The sequence below is a fragment of the Rhinopithecus roxellana genome, chromosome 1 (genome assembly GCF_007565055.1).
Source record: "Rhinopithecus roxellana isolate Shanxi Qingling chromosome 1, ASM756505v1, whole genome shotgun sequence".
NCBI classification, from domain to species: Eukaryota; Metazoa; Chordata; class Mammalia; order Primates; family Cercopithecidae; genus Rhinopithecus; species Rhinopithecus roxellana.
The window spans coordinates 116383798-116409512 of NC_044549.1; the positions used below are offsets into that span (position 1 = coordinate 116383798).

Here is a 25715-nt window from a genome sequence, read left to right on the forward strand (position 1 = left end):
AAGGCTTTGAAAAAATTCAAAGTACTATATCATATGCAAAAATCTCTCTCTTACAAGTCTCCAAGGAAATATGGAGTCATCTGCAAAAGGAAATGTGGATATGGTTGAAATATACAAATCTCGTCACTGGAGGAAGACATACTTTGGAGGCAAGTTAAGAAGTGATTGGTAAGGAAGGTTGTGGAATGAGTCAGAGACCGTTTGAAGTTCACCCTGATCAGACAGAACCATGATTCAGTAGGAAACTCACTAGGAAAATAAAATAACGTTGGTCCAAATTTAGACATTATTGAAATACTGAGCATTTGTATTACTTACCTTCACATGAGGATTTTTTCCTGCCCTAGTATAATATAAACACCACCCTGACCTTTAGTCCTTGCAACCTAATTGGTATTCAACTGTATAAGAAATTCTGTACCAACGGAATGGAAGGCATGAGATTCATTCACTTATTCAACAATATTTATTGAACAATATTTATTGAACGCATAGTATGTAATTCTCTTTGTTCAAAGTTCTTCACATACGGCAGTAAACGTAATAGAAAAAACAATCCCTGCCCTTCTACAATATACATTTGTTAGAGGAGAGGAGAATGCACAAACAATAAATTTTAAAAATTATATAGTATCTTATATACTAATAAGTGTTATGGGAAAAAAATAGAGCAGGGTATCAGAGATTGGGAACACCCATTGGGGTCAGGGAATTACAATTGCAAACAGTGTAACGGGAGCAAACCAGTTGTAAAAAAAAGTGATATTTGATAAAGAATTAATCAAGAATTGAAGGAGGCTAGAGAGTGAGCCAAGTTCAGGAAGAGGCTTTAGGCAGAGGTCCTGAGGCAGAAACACATCATGGCATGTTTGAAAACTGCAAGGAGCCAGTGTGATGGGAGAGAAGTGAGCTAAGGGAAGAGTGGTGGGAGATGAAGTCCAGGAAGTTAACAGGATGGAGAACTCAGCAGGTTATGAGGGAATAGGATAGGAAAGTGAGGCGGGTGACACAGGATTAAGAACAAAGGGCTTGAGCACAGAGAAGGCACAAATGAAAGGCATGGTATTAACTAGCACTTGAGGAGGGCTTTAAAATTGCAAAGCTCTTTATTACACAATCTTTGTTTAAACTGTGTTCATTCTCACTGTGCATCTTAGGGTTAGACAGTTTTACATGTGGGCTCTTTTTATCTGTAAAATTCCCCATTTTACAGATAAAGGGAATGAGGAACTGGCTGGCAGAGGGTCCTGCTTTTGACCTCCTACCAAGAACATCAAAGTCAGGACTTGAAAACAGGTCCGCTTCTCTAAATCCTTTATCTCTGACTCCACTTCCTGAGGCTGCCACCTCTGAAATCAAATAGTCAGTCACCAATTAACTATGTGCTGGAGACATATCATATCATTTCTCTGGGCCTAACTGGTAAAAATAGATGTTTGACCTAGAACATGATTACATTCAATCATCTGTAATCTTAATCAAAATCACCAATATTTGTTGAATGTATTATGTTAGAGTCTGCAAGGATAGGCAAAGAGCTGTAACAAAAGAATGTAGGGTTGAACTCTAATCATGATATTGTTAAACTTTGTGAAATTAGACTTTGAAATAGAAAATATCAGAATATGTTTCACATAGAGGGTAAGCACTATTTTGAGAAACTTTTGTTTTACAGGTATATAAACATCTACTATACATATATATGCATAATAGATGTAGATATCTATTTATCTACAGAGAAGAATGTAGATGTATTTATGTACATTCTGGGTCCTCACCTACAATATTTTTCTGACTCTGAGTTACCAAAAAAAATTTTGGAAGCCGCTTCAATAAATGTAACTGCCATCCCTGCATTCCAGTAGAACTTTAACAAATATTTCTTTGAATGAATTATGGTTTCAGGCAGGTGCTGGAGAAAAGAAGGGAAGATCAAGATTGGGATGATAGATACAAAAGAATGTATTGAAAAAGACAAAAAAAAGCTGAGAAAGAGAAACATAACCCTATGCTTTCCTCATTCCATCCACTCTCCCATCATCCCACTGGCCTCCATCTATCTGCACACATTCATCAAACCCCACTAGACCAAGTTCCTTTAAGATGAAGACCTTGTTGGATCCTTCATTGTAACTCAAGGACATAGTGGGCTATCCATAAATATTTATCTAATAAGTAGATTAAAACTTATATTTCCTGAGGACTAGTTTTTAGGTGGTATCCCAGTTAAAGTTTTAACTTTTTAAAGATTTAAGATACTATTTCACACAAGAGTGGCTACATTTTGTTTGTTTGTTTGTTTTGAGACAGAGTCTTGTTCTGTCGCCCAGGCTAGAGTGTAGTGGCATGATCTCGGCTCACTGCAACCTCTGCCTCCTAGGTTCACGTGATTCTCCTGCCTCAGTCTCCTGAGTAGCTGGGATTACAGGTGCGTGCCACCACACCCAGCTAATTTTTGTATTTTTTAGTAGAGAGGGGGTTTCACCATGTTGGTCAGGCTGGTCTTGAACTCCTGACCTCGTGATCTGTGCCCCTCGGCTTCCTAAAGTACTGGGATTACAAGCATGAGCCACCATGCCTGGCCAAGTCGCTACATTTTATTTTATTTTATTTTTATTTTTATTTTTTTTTTTTTTTTTTTTTGAGACGGAGTCTCGCTCTGTCACCCAAGCTGGAGTGCAGTGGCCAGATCTCAGTTCACTGCAAGCTCCGCCTCCCGGGTTCACGCCATTCTCCTGCCTCAGCCTCCCGAGTAGGCTGGGACTACAGACGCCCGCCACCTCGCCCGGCTAGTTTTTTGTATTTTTTAGTAGAGACGGGGTTTCACCGTGTTAGCCAGGATGGTCTCGATCTCCTGACCTTGTGATCCGCCCGCCTCGGCCTCCCAAAGTGCTGGGATTACAGGCTTGAGCCACCGCGCCTGGCCAAGTCGCTACATTTTAATAGAAGACTCCTTAAGATCAAAAAGCTTCAAAATTGCATTCTCCAGTCTCCAGTGGTGTCAGGCATCACAGGAATCAATGAGAGAAGGATTTGTTGGACAGGTGCGTCTCTGTAACTTGTCTTAAATCATACCAGCACAGAAGCCAGTTACTCCCAAGACTAGATGTACTCATTTTTTTTTTTTTGGTTGGAGAGCTAAGGAACCAGGCCAATCGTTTATGTGTGCGACGATTCAATGAGCATACATGGAGTACTACTACTTAGTGTCAGACACTGTACTTGGCACATGCACTTTCCTAGTGAATTGTTAAGTCCATCTTGAATTATTGAATTATTTGAGTTATTTTCAAATAATTGAAAATTATTGAGCTATTTTCAGTTCAAACAGTTGCATGCAAGAGAAAGGTGGAAAAACAAATATTTGGGGTTTGTAAATTTTGGGGCCATGTACATCCTAGTGTTTGCAATGAAAGCATTAGTTTGAAAGTTATTTTACTTCGTTCTCTATTTTAAAATTACGTTTCAAGGTTTATGTTTTTCAAAATTCAAAGTTCAAATTTCAAAAGATTCTAATTTCTTAGCATATCAAGATAAGAGGATTAAAATAAAATAATTTTTAAAGAATTTCTTGAGCAGCATGTCATTAAAGATACATAATGTACATGTATACATGATAAAATATTATGACAATTTTTATACCTAAAAAATGCAATTAATAGAAATCAATGTTCCAAGGCAGATTCTGATTTTTTGTGGAATTTTGACTTCTTTGTATTGTTAGAACAATTTAAAAGGACATGTTCTTCTGTTTCCCCTTTCCCTCCCACCTTACTTTATTTTCTCAATACATTTCATAAACTATTTTCATACCAAAGCTCCATTCCAGATGGGACAAGCAATCCGAACACTCCATCCCGTGAACCAAGGCTTGTAAGAGAAGACAGGGAAGAAAGCAATAACTCCAGAGCAGACACTGAGGCTCCGCAGAGTGACGAGAATCCAACCAGCAGCCTGGTAGAGGCCCTTCGTTTTCCTTGGTGGCTGGGGGCCTTGGTCTCAAAGATGTTTTGTTACCAAAACATGAGAGTATGACAGGCCTCAGTAAATAGAAGTTTCTTAGAGACAGTAGCCACGACACATATGAACCGTTGATCTACTTGGAAACAAGATTCTATTTGTTTTACCAAAGATGAAATGTACTCAAATAGTCCTTGGCATAAATTTGACACAATAAGTTCTAATAACAATTTATTTAAGAGAAAGAGAGAAAAAAATTATTCCTTGCTTTGGATTGCTGCCTTGATTCCCTTCATTCTGCCCTGTCCTGGGGAGTGACCACTTCCTGGCTTAATCAGATTCAAAGGCTTGCTGACTGAGCTAATTGTTTCTCATCTCAACCTGCCTAGTGGTTCCAGCATAAAGCCAACATCCTTTGTGTACAATAGATCCACATTCCCAGCACAATTGCCCACAAAACAAAGTAAAAATAAGCACCCTGATCACTTTTCATTATATTTAATTTAAATGATTTCAAGCAAAAGCAAGATCTTCACCTCCTTTCAAAGTTTAATTCCACTACAATTCTTTTTGATAAAGATTTTTGATATGGATTCATTCCCAAATGGGCATGAACTTTATTATGGAGTTTTGCATTGTTTTCACTAAAACAGTTGCACTTTATTTTATTATTAATCTAATTTTCAAATAAAGTGTGCTGATGGAAATGTATGCATTTATAAAATAAAATAAACTTTGAGGAGTAATTTATCAGTTGAATAAAATGCTGATCCCCATTCTTTCTTGAATCATAATTCTGATTGGAGATATTGAATTTAGGTACATTTAGGCAGTTACAAGTCATCTCTTACTTTTTCATGCATTTGAGAAAATGGAGTTATTTAATTTTGACTGATTGGATATATGTAGATGTCTGTTTCAAGACAATATCTTAAAAACACAGGTCAGTTTCTGAACCTATGTGAATAATTTTCTTATTTAACATTAATACATTTTTTCTTTTTACTGAAATAAAATGATGAAAAATGATGTTTTGAATGCAAATATGGTGGTTTAGGACATCAATTTTGAGTCAGATAGAGCCATGATCTGATTCTGGTTCCACTCTCTACCAGGTTTATGTCCTTGAGCAAGGGCAAGTTACTTAACTTTTCTTCATATGCGAAATGGGAATAAAAATTAGTGTTTATCTCACCAGGGATTTGGTTGAGAGGATTAAATGAGCCAAAATCAGAAATGCCTAGCCCGGAGTTTAGCACAACAAAGGTGTTCAGAGGGTGACTCTTGTTACATTGGGATATTCCACCTTTGGGGTCCTTGCATCAGGGGACAAAGGTGCAGTCACTGTTGGTTTTTTAAAATTCATCATCTTATAAACATTATGTTGAACTCTTTCTGAACAATTTGGCAAAAGCTCCCAAAGGACTCTCCCATATGTGGTGGAAAGAGAAGCTTCTCTCTGATTCTCTGCTTTTTTTCTTTCTGCCTTTCTATCTTTAATAGCCATTCCACAGTTTGACCCAGATTTGGAAGCAGTTGCATTCCTGGATATGCAGAATCCAGGAAACCAGCTCATGCTTTCTGGTACAGCTGCTATTTCCTATCTCCTCTCAACACTGTCGGCTATATTCTCTGATTTTTTTTTTCTAACACCACTAGATAAATTTCACAAAGGCAGAGACCTTGCAAGTCTTCTACATCCCTTAAATATATGAGATATCCCCAACATCTACAACCCTATCTGCAACACAGCAGATACATATGGCAATAAGTATTTGTTGAATTAGTTGATTAATACATTAAACTTTCCCCTTTGTATTTGGGCTCCCCCGTCCCCCTAAAGCTGCATAAGTATAGATCCATGTGAATCCACCACCGTCAATGAGTGTTGATGCTAGTTTGTTCCATTGATATGGCAGGAAGGGGTCGAGAGTGAAGAAAGACTTGTTTGTATTAGTATTTGGTTTGAGCTGTTTTGACTTTTTCCTTTACTTTTAATCTCAAGGTTATAGATAGATAGCATGTCAATATGCTGCGGGTCAGATCACTCTCTCCTGTTTGCATGTTTGGAAAACAAAGACTGTTGAAATACTCATGTTAAACAGTACAAAGATGGCAAACAAAGAGAATATTTTTGTTTTAATTTGAAGGGCCTTTTAAGTGCTTGCAACACTCACAGCCTAACTCTGACACTGCTATTGTGACTTATAAACCTGAATTTATTAGTGATTAGAGGAGTTGTTGCCACTTAATATAACAAAGAGAAGGAAGACAGGTAGAATAGGGTTTCTCTCTGTGTGTTTTTCCGCAGGAATCTAGTCACACTAATTTCATTAAAACAAGGACATTTTCAGGGAGAGCAGCTACTAGGAAAGAAAAGAAAGCATCACTGCTTCTGTCTTGGGCGTCCTCTCTGTTCAGCCACGTCTATGTACCCATGTCCTCGCAGCCAGCAAGGCTTATAGGGTCCCTGCTCCCTCTAGTCATCCCATGTGGCACTAACTGACTACAAGCTGGACCTGCAAGTTCTCCTTGGAGGTGGTGGCGTCAACGTCTCTGTAGGCTGCTTTGCAGTCCCCACCTTCTCCTCAACCCAGGGGATCCCAGGATCTTGGCTCAGGGAAAAATGTGGTAGCTTCACCAAACTCTTCAAGCCAGTTTTGCCACTGAAAACAAACAGAAAGCCCAAATCAACATTTTTATCCCAATGCTCCCCCCTCCACACCAAACACAAGAAATCATCAATCAATAAATCAATCAAGCAAAATTGGGCCCACAAAGAAGTGGAAGAATGTCAGTGATATAGAGACAGGGAACCTGACATGAACATTCTCTACCTCTTTAAAATGCATTCCTTCACATGCGAGCCCTAAAAATAACAGCTCTGTGGGTGCTGTAGTCTTGGGATTTTTAAAGTAGGTTTCAAAGCTATGGAAGGAGTTCATTTTTGCCAAGGTAAAAGACAATGGAGCTCCAAACTAGAGATGAAATGGAAATGTTTTCTTTTCCTAGCAGCTTCAGATGACCAGCTTAATTTGTTTATATATTAGAAAGGTAGCTTGTGTACTAGAAAGGGTATGAGCTTAGGCGTCAGAAAGACCCAGATATTCAATATTCTATCTGATGCATACCAAAGGAATGAAAAAATTAGAAAAATTAACACTCTGCTAATACCAGTGCAATAAAGCAAAGATCATCAATAGATGTTAAAAACCTTCGGATAAATGAAGAAAAAAATTACAATGCAAAAGGATATCTCTACAAAGTAGAAATATGGCAGCCACCTTAACCAAGTGATCAAACTTTACATCACCCAAAACAAGACAAGCAGACATCATTGCCTCCTGATACAATATAATGCAAGCACACGCCATCATCTGTGTAGCATTTTTGGCAAAAATATTTTAACCTGAATCTAATTATAAAGAAGAATTAGATAAATCCAGATTATAGGGACATTTTGCAAAACACTGGCTTGGACTCTTCAAAATTATTCAAGTCACAAAAGACATTTAAAAAGCTACAGGGACAACTGAGGAAGTTTAAGTATGGAGTTTATTTTAGATAATACTAGTGTATCAATGTTAAGTACCTTGGGAGGATGATTAGCATTGTATTTATATAAGAGAATGTCTCATTGGTGAAACTGGGTGATGTCAGTGCTCTTTACAGTTTTTTCAGGATTTTTGTAGGTTTAATTTATTTTTTTAATTTGTAATTTAAATTTTTTAGATACAGTGCCTTGCTGTGTCACTCAAGCTGGAGTGTAGTGGTACAATCATAGCTCACTATAACCTTGAACTCCTGGGCTCAAGCAATCCTCCTGCCTCATCCTTCTGAATAGCTGGGACATTAGGGCCATGCCACAACTGGCTGATATTTAAAAAAAATTTTTTTTTTAAGGTAGAGATAGGATCTTGCTATGTTGCTTAGGCTAGCCTTGAACTCGTGGCCTCAAGTGATCCTCCAGCCTCAGGCCCCCAAAGTGCTGGGCTTACAGGTGTTAGCCATTTTCTGTAGGGTTGGAAAGGTCAAGATAAAAGTTGAGACAAGAAAAAACAAGATTTAGTTGTATTAACTGCATGAAATAAAAGGCCTGAGTTTTGCTCAGGCATGTGGCCATGCTGGCTCAATACTCCAATGATATTGATGAATCTGGTATGTGCAGGAAATGCAAGGCAAAAGCTGCTTTGCCCCTGTGCAGCACCAAGCAGAACCTGTCTTCCTAGAATCAGAAAGATGGGACAGATGTGTTAGGTTAGACTGTGAAGGTGCTCCACCCATGCAGACACAATATAGGTATTTTAAAATTTACTTTTGTGTCTTTCCAAATAGTCCAGTTTCTTAACTGGATTTAAAATCTTTTCAGTGTTCATCCATAATGCACATTTCCCTTTGCTTTTTACTAGCTATTCAACTTCAACTCTGAGTGAACCCGCTCTTCTTGTAATGGCTTGGGGTTTAAAGAGAACAAAGTTCAATTTTTATCATCCCTAACTGGGAATTGTCAAATTTAATGTCATCCAATCTGCAAAATGTTTGGATCTAAATAGAGATTTGTACATCAGCTTGTACTTACCTAACTCAGATTTTTGCTTGCCTTTGGTATATCTGACCTGCAAATATGTTTTTAAAATTATCTGGAATGTATCAGAATTTTCCCATGGTTTTTGAAGCGAAACACTTAATTGTGTCACTGGCAAACTTGCCCAGCTAGCTGCTGTTTCCCTCTCTCAAGCCTTGCAGCTGCAAGGAAAACCTCTTATTGGCTGACTTGTCCACGCCAGGCGGCCTCCCACAGGCTACTGTGGATATTGTCTGCCTTTTGGAGAGGCTACTCCTATCTTGTTTTATCATGGAGATAGAGGAGTCACAGATAGAACTGTAATTGTGACCACAGCTGTGATTGATTGGTGCTTTGGCCACCAAGGAGAGGAAAAGAAACTAAGAAAACAGGAAGAGAGAAACAGTGGGGGTGTCTGGGGAAGAGAGGTGGAGAAAAGATGGAGAGGAAAGAAGAACAACAAGAGAGGAGTCAGAATGTAGAGGAAAACATTCCTGAAGCCAAAAACAGCTTCTTGCGTCACTCACAGATTCAAAGCTCGGGTCTGAACAGAGTTGATTCAGGGACAGAGGAACGATGGAAGCCTTGGGCCATTCATGTACATTTTACAAAAGCTGTTTGTAGGGAGGACAACAGGGAAATAAATAGAGGAAAAAGACAAAAAAGTAGAATGAGAAAAGAGAAACTCTGAGTATTCTAAAACATTCTTAGATGATGCTTGTTTTAAAAACAAGCTTTAGGGATGAACTTTTAAGTCTTCTTAAACAAGGAATATACATTCATTTCGTTTCTTCTCTTGACATTTTTGAAAAAGAAAAGAACTAAATTGATCCATGAGAAACTAAGCACAGTTTTTGACCCAGTTATATCCATGTAAGAGGCAAAGCTAAATGAAGGTGACACAATTATTAAGTGTCGAATCCTGGTTTTGAACCTATAAATGCTTGATTCTAAATTTTGTAATTTTTGCTTTTCTCCACTAGATCCATATTTGGTGTACTATGTCTTTTTTAAAAATATACATACATCTGAGAAATTAACCATGAAACATACAAAAACCCATAAGGCTGTACTCAAACCGAGGACATAAGAGGAATGGGATGATGCTGTGTTTACTTACACCAAAGAGGCTTGATCAGAACTGCTGATTCTGCTTCTAGTTATACACAAAAAAAGAATGGAATAAAGAGATTCTTTACTTTCTCTTAAAAAAAAAATTAGACCAAAGGAGGGAGCTAAAAGCAAAGGCAAAGGTTTGTTTCTGTGCATTGATATAAAAGTCCCAGAATATCTATCTAGAGTGTTGCTGTGCATAGTTTTCGGTTTTCCAGTGCTGTATGAGTGGGCTGTTGCCTTTGATGTGGAGATGGACTGGAATGGTTGTCATATGCAAGGTTCCTGAGTAGGACAAGGAACAGCCTGCTGCAATAGAAAGAAACTAGGGCTGTATGACCTGGAGTAAATTTAACCCTCCCGTAATCTCGGTCCTTCTCAGCAAAATGTGAAGGTTGGATTGGATAATTTCCAAGACTCCTTCTGTCTCTACGATTGCATAACTGAAAATAAATCCCAAAGGAGCAAAAATACCTATGTGACCAGATTGCCTGTCCCAAAGAAGGCTTTATCTGTTAGAGCAGACATGCCAACTTGTGTTCCCCTCTATCTGGTACAAGCCGTGGGCACATAATAAGCACTGCACACACTGTAATTTGGCCAGCTGAATTCTTGCTCAAGAGATTTCACCCAGTATTCCTCTAAGGAGGCCTCACTTTGGCCCCAGCAGAACACAAAAAGGCAATGAGTGGGAGCCAGCATCTACCAGCTAAGTAATTAGCAGGTTGTGGGTAACAAATTGGTGACCTCAGTCCAGCTCCTGTTGTCTATGTCATAAAACAATTAAAACTGGCCAAAAAATACAGCAGATGCCAAGATGGCCAAGGAACAATGGAACATAAAGTCATATCACTCTTGTTTCCCATCTTCTTGGAAAGGGCTGAAAAGCTGGGGAAAAAACTGGTAACATTTGTAGGCATGGAATTTATGGTGCACATGGAATGGAGAAATGAGAATTCAACAAGGATCTGGTGTGGCAGAGAGCTCAAAGGCAAATCCCCATCTACTGGCCAACACTAGGTAGAAGATATCTCTGTAAACCAGTTTCTGATTGATCAGGAAACAAAGTTCTTTTTCTGTGTTTTCTTTTCTTTCTTTTTCTTTTTCTTTCTTTCTCTTTCTTTCTTTCTTTCTTTCTTTCTTTCTTTCTTTCTTTCTTTCTTTCTTTCTTTTCTTTTCTTTTCTTTTTTTTTTTTTTTTTTTTTTTTTGAGATGGAGTCTTGCTCTGTCACTCAGGCTAGAGTGCACTGCTGCAATCTCGGTTCACTGCAACCTCCACCTCCCAAGTTCAAGTGATTCTGCTGCCTCAGCCTCCCGAGTAGTTGGGATTACAGGTGCGCACCACCACACCTGGCTAATTTTTATATTTTTAGTAGAGACGGGATTTCACCATGATGGTCAGGCTGGTCTCAAACTCCTGACCTCGTGATCCGCCTGCCTCGGCCTCCCAAAGTGCTGAGATTACAGGCGTGAGTCACTGTGCCTGGCTCTGTGTTTTCTAAGCAATGTTAAAAATATTGTGAGCCTCGATTTTCTGTATATTTCAACACATATAGAAAAGCAAAGTGAGCTAAGGTTGGTACAATTTGGTTCACTTTCTCAACTTCATCCACATCTCTGCTCGAAGATTTTCCCTTACCAATCTCCCCCTCTCCATCCCTTTATCTAGCTTTATGGATCTTCATGGCCTCGTTACCACCTGACTTTATTCTTCATAGCTCTTGGCTTATGTCTTTACTGTGTGTCTTCCCAATTAAAGTAACAGTTCCATGAAGGCAAGGACTTTGTTTTATTCACCACTGCATCCCAGAGCCAAGAACAATGCCTGTGGTCTATAGTAGATGCATAGAAAGTATTGTTGAGTCAATGAACTAATAAATGAATGAATGGATGGATGAGTGAGTGAATGAATGAAACCACTGCTTATCATCACAGTTGTTAGTTTACTTATTTTTAATTTTTATTTTTTGTAGAGATGGGATCTTGCCATGTGCCCAGGCTGGTCTTGAACTCCTGGCTTCCAGTGATCCTACTGTTTCAGCCTCCTAAAGTGCTGGGGCTATAGGCATGAGCCACCGCACCAAGGCTACAATTGCTAGTTTATACAGACCAGTTTGCTGTGAAAGCTAGCTTCTCAGGCCTTCTCAGAAACATGCGATATTTAATATTTTGGTCTTAAACTGCTCCAGCCCTCTTGTTTATGAAAATCCACATTGAAATACAAAGAAGACCTTCCAGGTTAGCTCACCTGGAAACTGCATTGTGAATTTATATGCATTGTATGTAGATACATGGGAGAGGTGCACTGAAGTGACCCATGGCTGAGATTATTTTGGCCTTGCTATGTAAGCACACGACACATTGCCACATGACTTTGTGTTAAACAGAGGAAGACGCAACGTCACAGACCAACCGCCTGAAAGTCCGGCAAGAACTTCTGCCTCTGGGAGAAAGCTCTGACAAACACCTTTTAAATCCACTGCTGACCTTTAAAGTAGTTGCTGTTCATGATGACCTGTCTAATTTAATAGATCTTTCGCTTGGCCTGTGGTTTTATGTATTAATATCTCTACATATTAAAAACTTTTATTTCTTTCAGCAGACCTCTCTGCATAGATAATATTTTCCCCTAATTCTGTAGAAAAGTGAAATACTGATAATAACATTTTTAACTTGGAAAAATTTGGCTATGCAAACTCACGTTTCTATCATAGTTTCATGCAGATGATAACGTGGTCTTTCCTAAAATAGGAAATCGATCGACTAAGTGCATTATTTGTATGACATAAGAAGCCAGGTTACACACTCTAAACACCACCTACTGACGGCAGACTGAGGGTATCCAAAGGCTCACAATTTATTTTCTCTTTTCAACAACCCAGATATCCTGCCCTTGTTTTTTTTTTTTTTTTTTTCTTAAAGTGGCACGATACGAGAAACGGATGTTTGTGGGACCTTCCACATCACATTTTCCTAGTACGTAAGCCCTTCCATTTCTTCCACACAATCCACACAAAGCAGATTGACATAAAAGATAAAAGCTAGGTCTCTGCAAGGCGCCTTTATCTAATAGACTAAAAAGAATGTAGGGCAATGACAATGAAAGGCACACAGTAATAACCCAACTGGAGAATCACAGGCAGAGCCAGCAAGGACCTTTGAGACCAGCCAGTCCAAGCCTGCCATTTCACAGAAGAATACCGGTTAAAATACCAAGAAAAAAGTCATCCAGTTGCAATATTAACCTAATATTGAATAAGGCTGTTGTGACTGATTATCTTTCTGCTATATCTGTGTTTAGCACTAGATGTTGCTATACTGCTATTTATAGAGCAGCTTCTCTTTGGTACCCAACAGGAGCTTAACCTTCTAATTTGAGTTCCCTTTAGCAAATGCTGAGTTTCTAAAATCATACTCTGCTAGTATATAGTATGTTACATTGAACTAACTTCATTTAAATGGCACAGGTATGACATATTTAATCAGCTGAAACAGCTATCCTGAAAAGAAGTGGTCAATAAATGCTAGGGAACTCCAAAGTTAAATTTTCCAAATTGTCCTAATTCAAATATTTACTTAAACTCTGTTTTTATATTATGCGCAATACAGGGGGAATGACATGTTAGCTGTGTGTTTCCTGGAACTAACTAACTGCTACAAGGCCACAGATAAAGTTTGTTTATAGAAAAACAAAATATGAAAAAACATTTAGCACTGTTCTATTTGGGGTTTAATAATCCCACACTTGCGAGTGGGAGAAAGGATAGTCCTCCAGAACCTTCCTCTCCCTATGGTACCAGAGGATGAAAATGCTTTAACCCCATCTAGTGACAGATGAGTCATGATTTAGATTAGTTCAGTTTTTCAAAATTTGAGTGGTAATACCAAAGGCAGAAATAAGTGATGCCCCAAGAAATTAATAGTTTAGGAAGAGGGCAAATTTTCATTTCACCTTCAGGTTTTAAAGGATAAAAAATTCTCCTATCACATGTGAGTCCTCAATATCATTACTTGCTTCTTTAAATTTGGATAAATTTGGCATAAGCTCAGCATAAATGTTCAAATTCTATAAGTCACTTTTGTTAGAATCATCTAGTGCTGAGTTTAAAATCTTCTAAATATATATAACAAAACAATGTCTAGTGTATTGCTACTAAACATGTTTTTTAGTTTTGGTTACTTATCAGTAACTGTTTGTAACAATAATGATCAGGTAATGATGCTAATAACAGTCCTAAGTTTTTACTGGAAAGAAAAGTGGAAGACTGAAGACCAGACTTGCAGCATCTTCATCACCTTATGGAGCTTAGAGTAATGTTCCTGCAGAGTTAGCTACCAGGATCTGTAATATAAACTCTTCATTCTAGTCCCAAAGTGAGGGTTTCTTCTAATTTTTATTGTTTTGGCCTCAGGCTAAAAGAACGAAGTACTTGGCTGAAGTATTACTTTTTTTTTTTTTTAACAACATGTTCTTCCCAGCTCTCTCCCCAGCACAAACACAGCCCTTCTTTTCTGAAGATTTTATTTCCTTTATGTCCTTTGAGGATAAAACTATGCTTTGTGGTTTTTATACCATATTCACTTAGGATATTTAAGATATTTGAAAACAGAGTGAACTGTGCATTTTCTCCCAATTCTTTCTCCATACAGTTCCTCCCTTCCCTGCTACTCAGAGCCTCAATGATAATGCTCGATGATAATATAAAGTAGTATCCACCACTATTTTGGCCTTTCTTTTTTTTTGAGACAGAGTCTCACTCAGTCTCCCAGGCTGGAGTGCAGTGACGTGATCTCGGCTCACTGCAACCTTCCACCTCTTAGGTTCAACTGATTCTCCTGCCTCAGCCTCCCAAGTAGCTGGGATTACAGGTATGTGCCACCACACCCAGTTAATGTTTGTATTTTTAGTAGAGATGGAGTTTCACCATGTTGGCCAGGCTGGTCTCTAATTCCTGGCCTCAGGTGATCTGGCCACCTTGGCCTCCCAAAGTGCTGGGATTACAGGCATGAGCCACTATGCCCGGCTTTTTCCCTTCTTTTGTTATACTCTCTATCAAAAATGGGAAACTTTTCAAAAGTGCTCCAAACTCTAACCCATGTTCTTGTAAACTTGGTATAACAGGCGCTTATAGGACAAGTGAATTATCTGTTTCCTACAAAGTAGAGGAGGGAAATAATTTTTTAAAGAACCCAGTTTGGAAATAAATGTTTAGTAAATGACAGAAAGGCAGGAAGGTAAGAAACAGTGTAGAAAGAACACTGAAAAAGATGTTTCTGCCATCTTTGGTCAAACCCACATAGATCATTTATAGGTAAGTCTGTGGGCATGTGCATAGGGGGTAAGAAATAGTAAGATCTGTGAAAATGGACTTACCATTTACACACACACACACACAGACATGTTTTACCATTTACACACACACAGACTTACCATTTACACACACACAGAGAGACACACACACACAGACATGCATACATAAATTACCAAATATTTGCCCTTTGCTTTTCTTAATACTCAATTAACCAAAATTATATTTAAAAAAAAAAAAACCTTTCTAGTGTCATCCACTAATCTTTTCCATCCCCTTTTATCCTCTAAGTGAATTTCATTCACATAATTCCAAAGAGGGGAATCAATCTGGGTCCTGCTCTTGTTGAATCATTATTTTCAGCGTAGTTTAACAACTTCTATTTCTCAGTTTGTTCCAAGATTGAGACAAAAGCTCCGTACCAGAAGCAAAATAAAAGCCAAATGCCTACCCTTCTGCCTCATTTCATATTTTATTATACTATGTTTCCTAATAACACATTTTGTAAACATGGAAATGGAACACGTTCTGTGTAACAAAGGTAAGGCTATGCACATTTAATATTAAGTTGTGATCCTCAGAAGACATCCACTTCAGGCCACCAACAATTTACCTTTGTTCCTCTTTCCTCCATATAGGAAAAAAACAACTAGAAAAAAATCATAAAACTCAACTATATGCACTTTAAGGCCAATGATAACTCAAAGGGTTTTAGTATCTACATCAGGGTCAGAACTGGCCTAAGCTGAAAACTGAGGATTGCTCACTGACGTACAGACGCGATATCCACAAATAAAAAAATACAGTAACAAGGGTAGACCATATGATTACAAGGTGCTACTAAAAAGCACATTAAAATCTAGCATTATTAAAGTACTATAAATGTTTGCTTATGACCAATGAAGCCCACAAACACTATGAAGAATATTTTATGTATTAATAACAATAAAAATTCTCAAAAAAACTGTTTTAAGTTTTTCTTGTTAATTCTGGGCTAAAGAAGACAATCTTTTCTTTTTCCCTCTTTCTTTCCTTCCTTTTTTTTTTTTTTTTTTTTGACAGAGTCTCACTCTGTTGCCCAGGCTGGAGTGCCATGGCACAATCTTGGCTCACTGCAACCTCTGCCTCCCGAGTTCAAGCAATTCTCCTGCCTCAGCCCCCTGAATAGCTGGGACTACAGGCGCACGCCACCACACCAGGCTAATTTTTTTTTTTTTTTTTTTTTTTTTGTATTTTTAGTAGAGAGGTGGGTTTTACCATGTTGGCCAGGATGGTCTTGATCTCCTGACCTTGTGATCTGCCCACCTTGGCCTCCCAAAGTGCTGGGATTACAGGTGTGAGCCACCACGCCCGGCCCTTTTTTGTTGTTTTTTATTAAAGACATTTCAAAGAGCACATACGCATTGGTTAAATCTGAGAAGCATTTACAACATAGATTTAATTCCATTTTGAAAAATCGACATGTAACTATTGTACATATTTATGGGGAACATAGTGGTGTTTCAAAATGTATAATCTATTGTGATTATATCAGGTTAATTTGCATAATAATCATCTCAAATACTTATCATTTCTTTATATTGGGAACATTCAATATCTTCTTTCTAACTATTTAAAAATATACAATCTATTATTGTTAACCAGAATTATTCTATAGTGGTATAGAACGCTGGAACTTATTCCTCCTCTCTAGCTATAATACTGTATCCATTAATAAGCCTCTCCCTATCCCCTACCCTGTTCCCCATCCTTCCCAGCCTCTAGTATCCTCTGTTCTACTTTCTACTTCTATGAGATCAACTTTTTTTAGCTTCCACATATGAGTGAGAACATGTGGTGAGGAACAATTTCTATAGTTTGTTTTTGAAAAACATAATTATTTCAGTTAGGAAAACCTTATGCTCTATTTTCTTAGAAGAAAGATTTGCATCATTTTTGGTGCACTTTTAGTGAATTAAAGCCTTTATTTTTAACATATGAGTGTAACTTTGGAATGAAAAATCAGTAGACTCTTTCTAATCTAAACATGGTGTTTGTCAACAGTAGACATTCTGAAAGCACAGAGGAGGTGTTACCTTTACCAGCTTTTCCTCATGAGGAAAGATACAGGAGTATGCCCTTGAAGGATGTACACCAGTTTTCTCTTCTGTTTTTCAAAATAGTTTAAAACACATGAGAACCCTGGTTCTCTAGTCCACACTATTTTCTTTGACTTCACCCTGCCTGCAGGACTGCAGGACTCTGTCCCAGCTCGGATGTTCCAGGAGATGTCTCCCTCAGGAGCCTGCTCTTTGGGCAGCACAGGCTCCCACACTCATTTCCTCCAGCTGCCTCCAGGTGGCCCTGGGCCCCATGCCTTCTGCAGCTGCTGCAGTGATTCCTGCTGCTGCTTGTCCTTGGCAGATGGTCACAGTGTGGTCTAGCCCATTATCTTTGGACCCAGCTACTGGCCTTGACTTTCCTTCTGTGGGAGGATTTTTCTTACCCAGTGGACTCTCAGCTTCATGCAAATACAGCTGGCTGTAGAACCTCCTTAGTCTTGTCTAAATTTGCAATAGTTTAGCGTGACCTGGGGGCCCTCAGTTATGTAAAGATTGGGACTATCACTGTAAATCAGTCATCTACTACATTGTGCTTAGCAGTATTTGACATTGTAGAAAGATATAAGGAAGGAGGGAAGGAAGGATGGAAGGATGGATGGAAGGAAGGAAGGAAGGAAGGAAGGAAGGAAGGAAGGAAGGAAGGAAGGAAGGAAGGAAGGGACAGAGGGAGGGAGGGAGGGAGGGAGGGAGGGGGGGACTACAAATGAAAATCCTAAAAGGCACATGTTTCCTGACTGTAAGAAGTTTATTGTCTATTTGATTATAATCACTCATAGCTAATACTCTTCAAATTTTATAATCAGATGACTAAACCAGAGAGCATATCTAGAGGTCATCTTAAAAACTTTTGGTAAGCAGTCAATCAATAGTAGTCAGTCCAACCAGTAAGCTCCTAATAGACATCATTGCAAAAAACATTTTCTCCTTCCAGGATCAAATCCAAGTTCATGGTTTTAGCAAATGAAAGTAGAGGCCGGGTGCAGTGGCTCAAGCCTGTAATCCCAGCACTTTGGGAGGCCGAGACTGGTGGATCACGAGGTCAGGAGATCGAAACCATCCTGGCTAACATGGTGAAACCCCGTCTGTACTAAAAAAATACAAAAAACTAGCCGGACAAGATGGCGGGCGCCTTTAGTCCCAGCTACTCAGGAGGCTGAGGCAAGAGAATGGCGGGAACCCAGGAGGCGGAGCTTGCAGTGAGCTGAGACCCGGCCACTGCACTCCAGCCTGGGTGACAGAGCCAGACTCCGTCTCAAAAAAAAAAAAAAAAAAAGAAAGTAGAAAACATCTTCTATCCATTGATCTCAAATCCAGTTTTGGCCTAGACTTCAGAACAAAACTTAGCTCTAACAATTTTTTTACAGTCCTTATGCAATATTTTTTCACAAATACTCTCACAGAGGAGGAAATTACAAGGTAGGGAAATTGCATAAGGTATCTACTCATTAGTAGATCTAAGTGGGTCCAGAGTTATGTTTGAACTCCAAAATCACCATCAGCCATAGCATTGCCCCTCTGGCACTGGGGAATGTCTCCAAAATTCTCCGGGATGAGGCACCACTCTTTTCCTGCCTCCCCATCCTACACACCCAATGCAATTGGGCCAATAAGGGCACATACACACAAGTGATAAAACTTGTCATCTAGTCAGAGAATGGGGAGATACCACTTCTCTGTTCCAGGTATGACAGTCTCATTAATACTGCCTATCATCACAGCAACATTGTTGTCATGCTCTTAGATACCACTGAGCTTGCAGTGAGCTGAAGCTCTCAGGTCTTTTATTGTATGAAGTCTTGTTAAACCAGCCATCTCCCCAATCCCATATATGTGAAGTTGATTTGTCAAACTTTACACTATTACTGTTTAAATTCTTGGTAATTTTAACCCACTCTCCAATTCAAGTGAAATCATTGTGAATCTTGATTTTGATATTTTCCCTTAGTTTTCATCTGCAAATTTAATAAGCACAACTTTAAAATTTCCATCTACATTATTAGATGAAGGTACACAGAGTCTTGTGGCAATTTACTGAAGACACAGCTCCACGTTAATATTCACACATTATAGCAAGCAGTTTTTGGATATGCTTATTCAACCAATTTAGCTTTCACATAATAAAATAATCAGAAATCCCATGTATATGTATTCTTCTGATTTACCAGCTCAGTAGGTCTATCCAAATATCATATCAGGTTTGTTTATGATAACTCATTCCTAGAGAATTCTCGCTAGCTCATTGTGATTCTTTCTCATCTTAGAAAAATAATAACATTGTGATTCTTTCTCATCTTAGAAACATAATAACATTCATGAATAGTTTTCCGTTTATAAAAGTAATAAGTGTCTATTTGTAGAAATGTTTTGAAAACAAATGCATAAAGAAGAAAAGCCACACAGAATCTCACCTCCTACGACTGTAGGCATTTTGGTTCATTTCTTTTCAGCTTGTTTTTTATGTTCACTCCTCCCTACTCCATCCCTACCCTCGTGCCTTACACACATCTTATGAAATCCCCTCAACTGTTCACTCCATGCCTGCCCTTCCCCCAGCTCAAACATTGAGAAGACACGAATACAACAAAACCAGAAAAAAATGGTGAGAAATCTCGGAACTTTAAGGTCAAAAAAAGTAAGTCTAAAACAGAAATGTTTGCATACATGTTTGTAAGAGTGACTATTCTTGAAACCAGATCAGAGGAAGTCAAGGAAACCAGATCAGAAGAAGTCAAGGAGTTATCACAGCCAGGAGCAGACCAAGATCAAGAGAACACAGCCTCAGCCAATGCAAGTTGTCATCTGCACCAGGGAGCCACGCAGGTACCCAGGTAGTCTTGCTGATGTCCAGTGGAAGCCACCAGCCAGTAGTGGCCAGTAAACTGTCTGGCATTACAACCTTCTGTGGCCAAGGCTTTGCCCTACTTGATACAGCCCTTTCTTCAATAGCCCCAAATAATATCATGGAAGAGATAACTCAACTTTATTATAAAGCCTTACCGACATTAAATGAATTTAAGACCCAAGTAAAATCATTGTGATCTCCCCTCCAACATATGTATTTTGGGGAGTCTCTATGTTTCTGTCAATCTGAGGCTCTGCCAAACTAGCTGCCTTATCTCTGCCAAAAGGAGGTACTGCCACCACCCCCAGAAGTTGGAGACTACTGAATGCCTTCTTACCCACCCAGCCAAGGCTGCACTCCCAAAGATCAACCTCTCCCAATGCTTTGTCTTGATGCCTTCAGCCCACTTGGTGCAAGGCAGCTCTATGCCTGCTCAGACAGCATTTAGTTAGATTGCTCTTTTGATACCCATACAGCTTTAATTCCTCAGGCACACACACTTTTCCAGATCCACCAGAATGTGTTTCTTAAATCAGATGCCTGTGATCCTGGCAGTGCTCAGTGATGTGCCAGAGGGACTCAATGCCCCAGGACACCCACAGAGCATCTGTTGGAGCATCCATTTAATGTAAGGATAGGAGAAGGAACTTTAGTTTTATATTAAAATAATTAATGAAGCACTGCGGATTAAAATGCAAAACATGAATTTAAAATGGAGATTAAATACAAAGCTTGAAAGCAACTTGATTGCCCCGCATTCTTAAATAACACACGTCTACCTCTAATACCACTTTGGGGTATGCGTTGACTGTCCTGGATCCTCTGAAGGACTTGGGATGAAACTTTTGAGATCCTTTTCCTGCTGTGCCTAAAACTGTTGCTAAGTTCAGCTCAACTTACCAGTCTCCTATTTACTCTGTGACACCCAAGGGCCCCAGAGTCCTTCTCTGCAAGCCCCCTCCTGTCCCCTATGAGTATGCTGGACATATCTGTTGTACCTGAACCCAAATGTGGATGTGGTGCAAATATTTTTCCTCGGAAGGCTTTTTATGTCAATCTAACTCCGTGGCCATAAAGGTGAGTGAAAGGGAAGGCTTTGCTTAGTTTTACACAGCAATTCTCAGGCCCAGGCCAATAAGTTTTGCATCTTGATTTTAGAATTTAAGTTTAAATTGTGATTACTTTTTTCACATTAGTAACTATCATTCAAAAATATATTTTAATAAGTTTATAGTATTTTATTATTTCATTGTACAATAATTTAGGTAAACATGATTATAAGATTTTTATGTGATATCTATTTTTTGTGATTACAGATTATATTATAATTAATATTCTTAATTTTTAAAATAAATCCATAATTGTTACCTTGGGATAAAAATCCTACAAATGGGATTTCTAGGCTAAAGGGTAAGAAAAAAGTTTGAACGTATTGATATGTATTTGCCAAATTATCCTGAAAAATATTTAACTCTTCCCAACAACGAACACGTCTGCCTGCTTTCCCTCACTCCACGCTCACTAACAAAGGTCTTAAAAAAAAAGTCATTAAAAAAAAGGTCATTAAGAGCAAAAAAAATGTGTTTAGATTTAACACATTAAAACATGTTATTTTATTGTGCTCTATTTTTGTTTCTAAACTTCCTGTGAGGCACTTACTTATTGATTTGTTCATTTGTCATTTTATTTTTTATTTTGCAAATTGGCTGCTTGTGCATCTCATTTTTGTTTGTTTTCTTTTATGTGTCTACAAATTACAAGCAAGCCTTTTTTTCAACAAGTTGAAAAATAATCTCTTTAGAGGCCAGATTTCCTGAAATCACTGAAGAGCCTTACTAATTCCCACATGACACTGAAAGAAACAACACAGGACTAATTTATGCCTTCCCTGGACTTCATATGGAATTCCCACTGTAGTAACTTCTCCAACAACAAACATTGTGAAATCCAAGAAATCCTGGGGCTCTATGTGGCTTAGTTTACACAATCATAGTCAGAGTCACAGTGCAATGACCACAAGCATCATTTGAAAAGATAATTTTTGATATTTACATAACATGATGACCATAAAGTGGGATCCAGTTCAGACTCCAAGTAACAAGGGGCTCAAGCCTTCTCCTGAAGCCACTCTGGATCCTCTTGGCCCCCACATTCTAGCACTTTCCCTCTATCCTATTCTTATGTACATTTTTCTTCCTCTCCTTTCCTCACTCTCCTAGATCTTTATCATGTAGATTAGCTCAGCATCTCTGCCTAAATCCTTTCCACCTTCATATTTGCCTCTCCTGCCCAGTTCCTTCCTCCCCATTCTTCTGAATTTGGATTAAAAACAACAAGCAAACAAAAGCAAGGAAGTTGAGGAACATTCTCAGCAGAGAGCACTACAACCTGCCAGCACCCACAGGCCTTTGATACCACCAGAAACCACAGTTTGTTTCTGCATGGAAATAACTCTACACAGCACCTCAGAGCTATTAACAATTCCTGCCAATTAACTCCCACCTTGCCCCACATCCTGGTCACTCTCAGCTTACTCCCCAATACAGATGCACCAGTTACTCATCCTCGCATGTGCTGCGTATTTTGTCCCCTCTTACTCATCAGCTCCCATTGCTAACTTAGGTGGGAGCCTTACCTGTCGCGGTGGTTAATATTAGGCGTCAACTTGAGTGAATTGAAGGATGCCTAGGTTGCTGGTGAAGTACTGTTTCTGGGTGTGTCTGTGAGGGTGTTGCCAGAGGAGATTGCCATTTGAGCCAGAGGACTAGGAAAGGAAGACCCACCCTCAATGTGGGTGGGCACCATCCCATCGGCTGCCAGCGAGGCTAGAACAAAGCAGGTGGAAAAAGTGGGATGACATTGCTTGCTGGGTCTTCTGGCTTCCTTCTTTTTCCCATGCTGGATTCTTCCTTCTGCTCCTCCTGCCCTTGGTTATCAAACTCCAGGTTCTTCGGCCTCTGGACTCTGGGACTTGTACCAGTGATTTGCTAGGGGCTCTCAGGCCTTCAGCCACAGACTGAAGTCTGCACTGTTGGCTTCCCTGGTTTGAGGCTTTCGAACTTGGACTGAGCTACTACTGGCTTCTTTCTTCCTCAGCTTGCAGACAGTCAACTGTGGGACTTTGCCTTGTTACCATGTGAGCCAATTCTCCCTAAAAAATACCCTGTCATACATACGTATATCATCTTAGTTCTGTCCCCCTGGAGAACCCCGACCAATACACTTCTGGAGCCTGTGTTTCTTTGTCCTCTAAACAAGCTTCTCATCCTGAACCTCTTGCAGAACAATACTATGTGGCTCGTGCTCCTGCAATGCTGCTCCACTCACTGCAGTCTGCCGGAAGCGTGCCATCGTGAGATAGCACAGTTCCTCCATCTTCAGCCCATCAAAGCTTACCCCTCTTTTTGCCAACAACACTTTGAGATGATTTCATCTTCAGTTGAAAAATGTTGCGACCTTTCTGTTTATGAGTTGGGCTTGCTTACATGCAAAAGTTATAAAGGAAAAAAAAGCAGCACAATAAATATTTGTTAAATTTAAGGAAACATTATTTTATGGGTAAGTTACGGATATTCACACAATATATAAAAGAAAGTTACGCTGGTAAAGTGCCCATGAGGACAGTGAAGGGCATTCTCCAAAAATGTTAAGAATAAGTTGGCTGGGGTGGGACCCAGATGTATGATACCAAGTGTAATTTATGCGCCAAGGCAGGACCCAGAGTGTGAAGAAGGTGGGATGCGAGGTTCCTCTGATGGATGAAGACCAAAGACCTTTCACCTCCAGGATGAGTAAGCCTCTGAGAGCAGGCACTTTTGCCTGAGGTTTTTATGTCTTACTCTTTGAATATGTCCTTTTCTATGTCAGACTATGTGCAACTAAAGAATTAAAAACCTTAAGCAAGCAACCTTAAGCCTCCCAAGCTTCACTTTGAAGCTCCTTGAGTTTTCCTGCTGCCTGCTCATCTGTTGGTAAACCTAGCAAAGTTGGGCAAGTTGTTTTCTGTTTTTTGAGGGTTCCTTAACGCCACTACACAAAATGAACTACTTGTACTTCCCCATCTCCTTTTTTCTGTTTTTGGCGTAAATAGTGGTGGGGCCTTGTGTCTCTGCTTGTAGTTCCTAAGACGCTTTGAGAGGGAGTCTGGCTGTGAAAGAGGAACCAATATACACATTTCATAGAATGTTAAATTTCAGACCCAACACAACCACTCACTCTTCTATTCCCCACTATATGCCTGTTCTGGCTCATTATTCGTTATTTCAAACTGTGACCCAATATTTTAATCTTGCCTCTCCCTGTAGCCCCATGAAATTGCCTGTTTTGATTGTTCTCCTGTCTTTTGCTTTTGCTTCTGCCTTTGATGCTATCTCAAAGATCAAACTGGGTTTTCCAGCTCTGCAGTACTTGGAGCAGTGCTACTCCAGTCCTTGGATGGGTGAGTTCCCTGGACCCCTCTGAGAGCTCCTGCTTCATCATGAGGATACTGGAACAATACCATGTGGTCTGGAGGCAGTGTGAGAATACTCCTAAACTCACACTCCTATTTCCCAGTGACTACCCTTCTTTTCCTATGTAAAAAACCCTGCGTCTTTGAGATTTTGCCACCTGACTGCACCACAATCTTGCCAATTCTCATTTTCAACTCTTGATATCCAGGTTAATATTCCACTTTGAGTATGGGCTTTAGGGCATGGTTTACAGTCTGACTCACAATGCCAATTCTCACGATTACCTTTAGTGCCTTCAGTGGCCTTGTGGATGATCCATTAAATGCCCCAGCCTCATAGTTCTTTGATTTCTTCAGCTCCAACCAGCTTAAAGCCCCACTTGATTCTAGACATTCATTCTCATAACTCAAGTTTTTCTGCGGCCAGCTGTGCTGGTTCAATTGCAATTTGATGCACTGCAAAAGGGCAAAAAGAAAGGAGTGACAATCACTGTTGGTGAAGGAAGCCAGAGGCTGCAGTCTGAGAAACAGCAGAGCCTCAAGTCTAGGGGATTAAGGGTAAAGGCAAGAGATAGACAGCTTAAACTAGGGAATGAGGTATGATCATGTTTTGTAAATCCAGGGTAGTAAGCTGCAGGACATTAGGATAGATGCATTCACATACACACACGCAACTTCAGAGACTTTATAGGCCCAGATTAAAGACAGCTCTCTTAAAGGATCAAGCTCGTATTCTGTAGCATGTATACAAGGCCGTTTGGTTACAGCTTTCCTCAACCTCAACCCGCAAGCTCCATGTCCTTTATAAATGTTGCTTTGATTCAATTGAAGTTCCCTGATGTGCCATGCTACTTCTCAGGGTTGTTCTGTCTGCCTTTTCCCCATTCTCATTCCTAGCATTTCCATCAGCTAGTAAAGGTCTTTTCATCTGCACCTAAGCCCTGCCTACTTCCCCAGGAACAGATAGGCTCTCCCTTTCTGCCTTCCACAACACCTATTTCCTGTTTCCATCGCAGCATTAACTCCTAATGTAGCAAGGTAACTTTTCATGTTTTAATCTGGGTCCCCCACTAGAATGCAAGCTACTTGTGGGTTAGGGACTAGATTTTCTTATCATTGTGTTACCAAAATCACGCTCAGCATTTGGCATATGTTAGGTGTTCAATAAATTGTGGTTGAATAAAGTTCATTAGTACATATTATCTAGAGCCACATCTAAAGCTTTCTTTCTGAAACCCTGAAAACCAGATTGTGATTTCCAGTCTTCTGGTGATTCATCTTCTCTATGGCTCCTCAGATATTACCGAGCATGGGTTCTGCAAATGCATCTACAATATTTTTAGTGTCCTGGAATATCAAGCATCTGTGTTTGAAG

At 39.4% G+C, this 25715-nt stretch overlaps 1 protein-coding gene across 1 annotated transcript in view; it reads right to left on the reverse strand.

Annotated features, from left to right (window-relative positions):
• TMEM212 (transmembrane protein 212) overlaps positions 1-23241 on the reverse strand; it is a 32917-nt gene extending 9676 nt beyond the window's left edge. Inside the window, 2 exon segments of the mRNA XM_010356913.1 lie at positions 3814-3998; positions 23181-23241. Of these exon segments, the coding sequence (XP_010355215.1) occupies positions 3814-3998; positions 23181-23241 (246 nt within the window).
• Positions 23242-25715: the final 2474 nt, after the last annotated feature.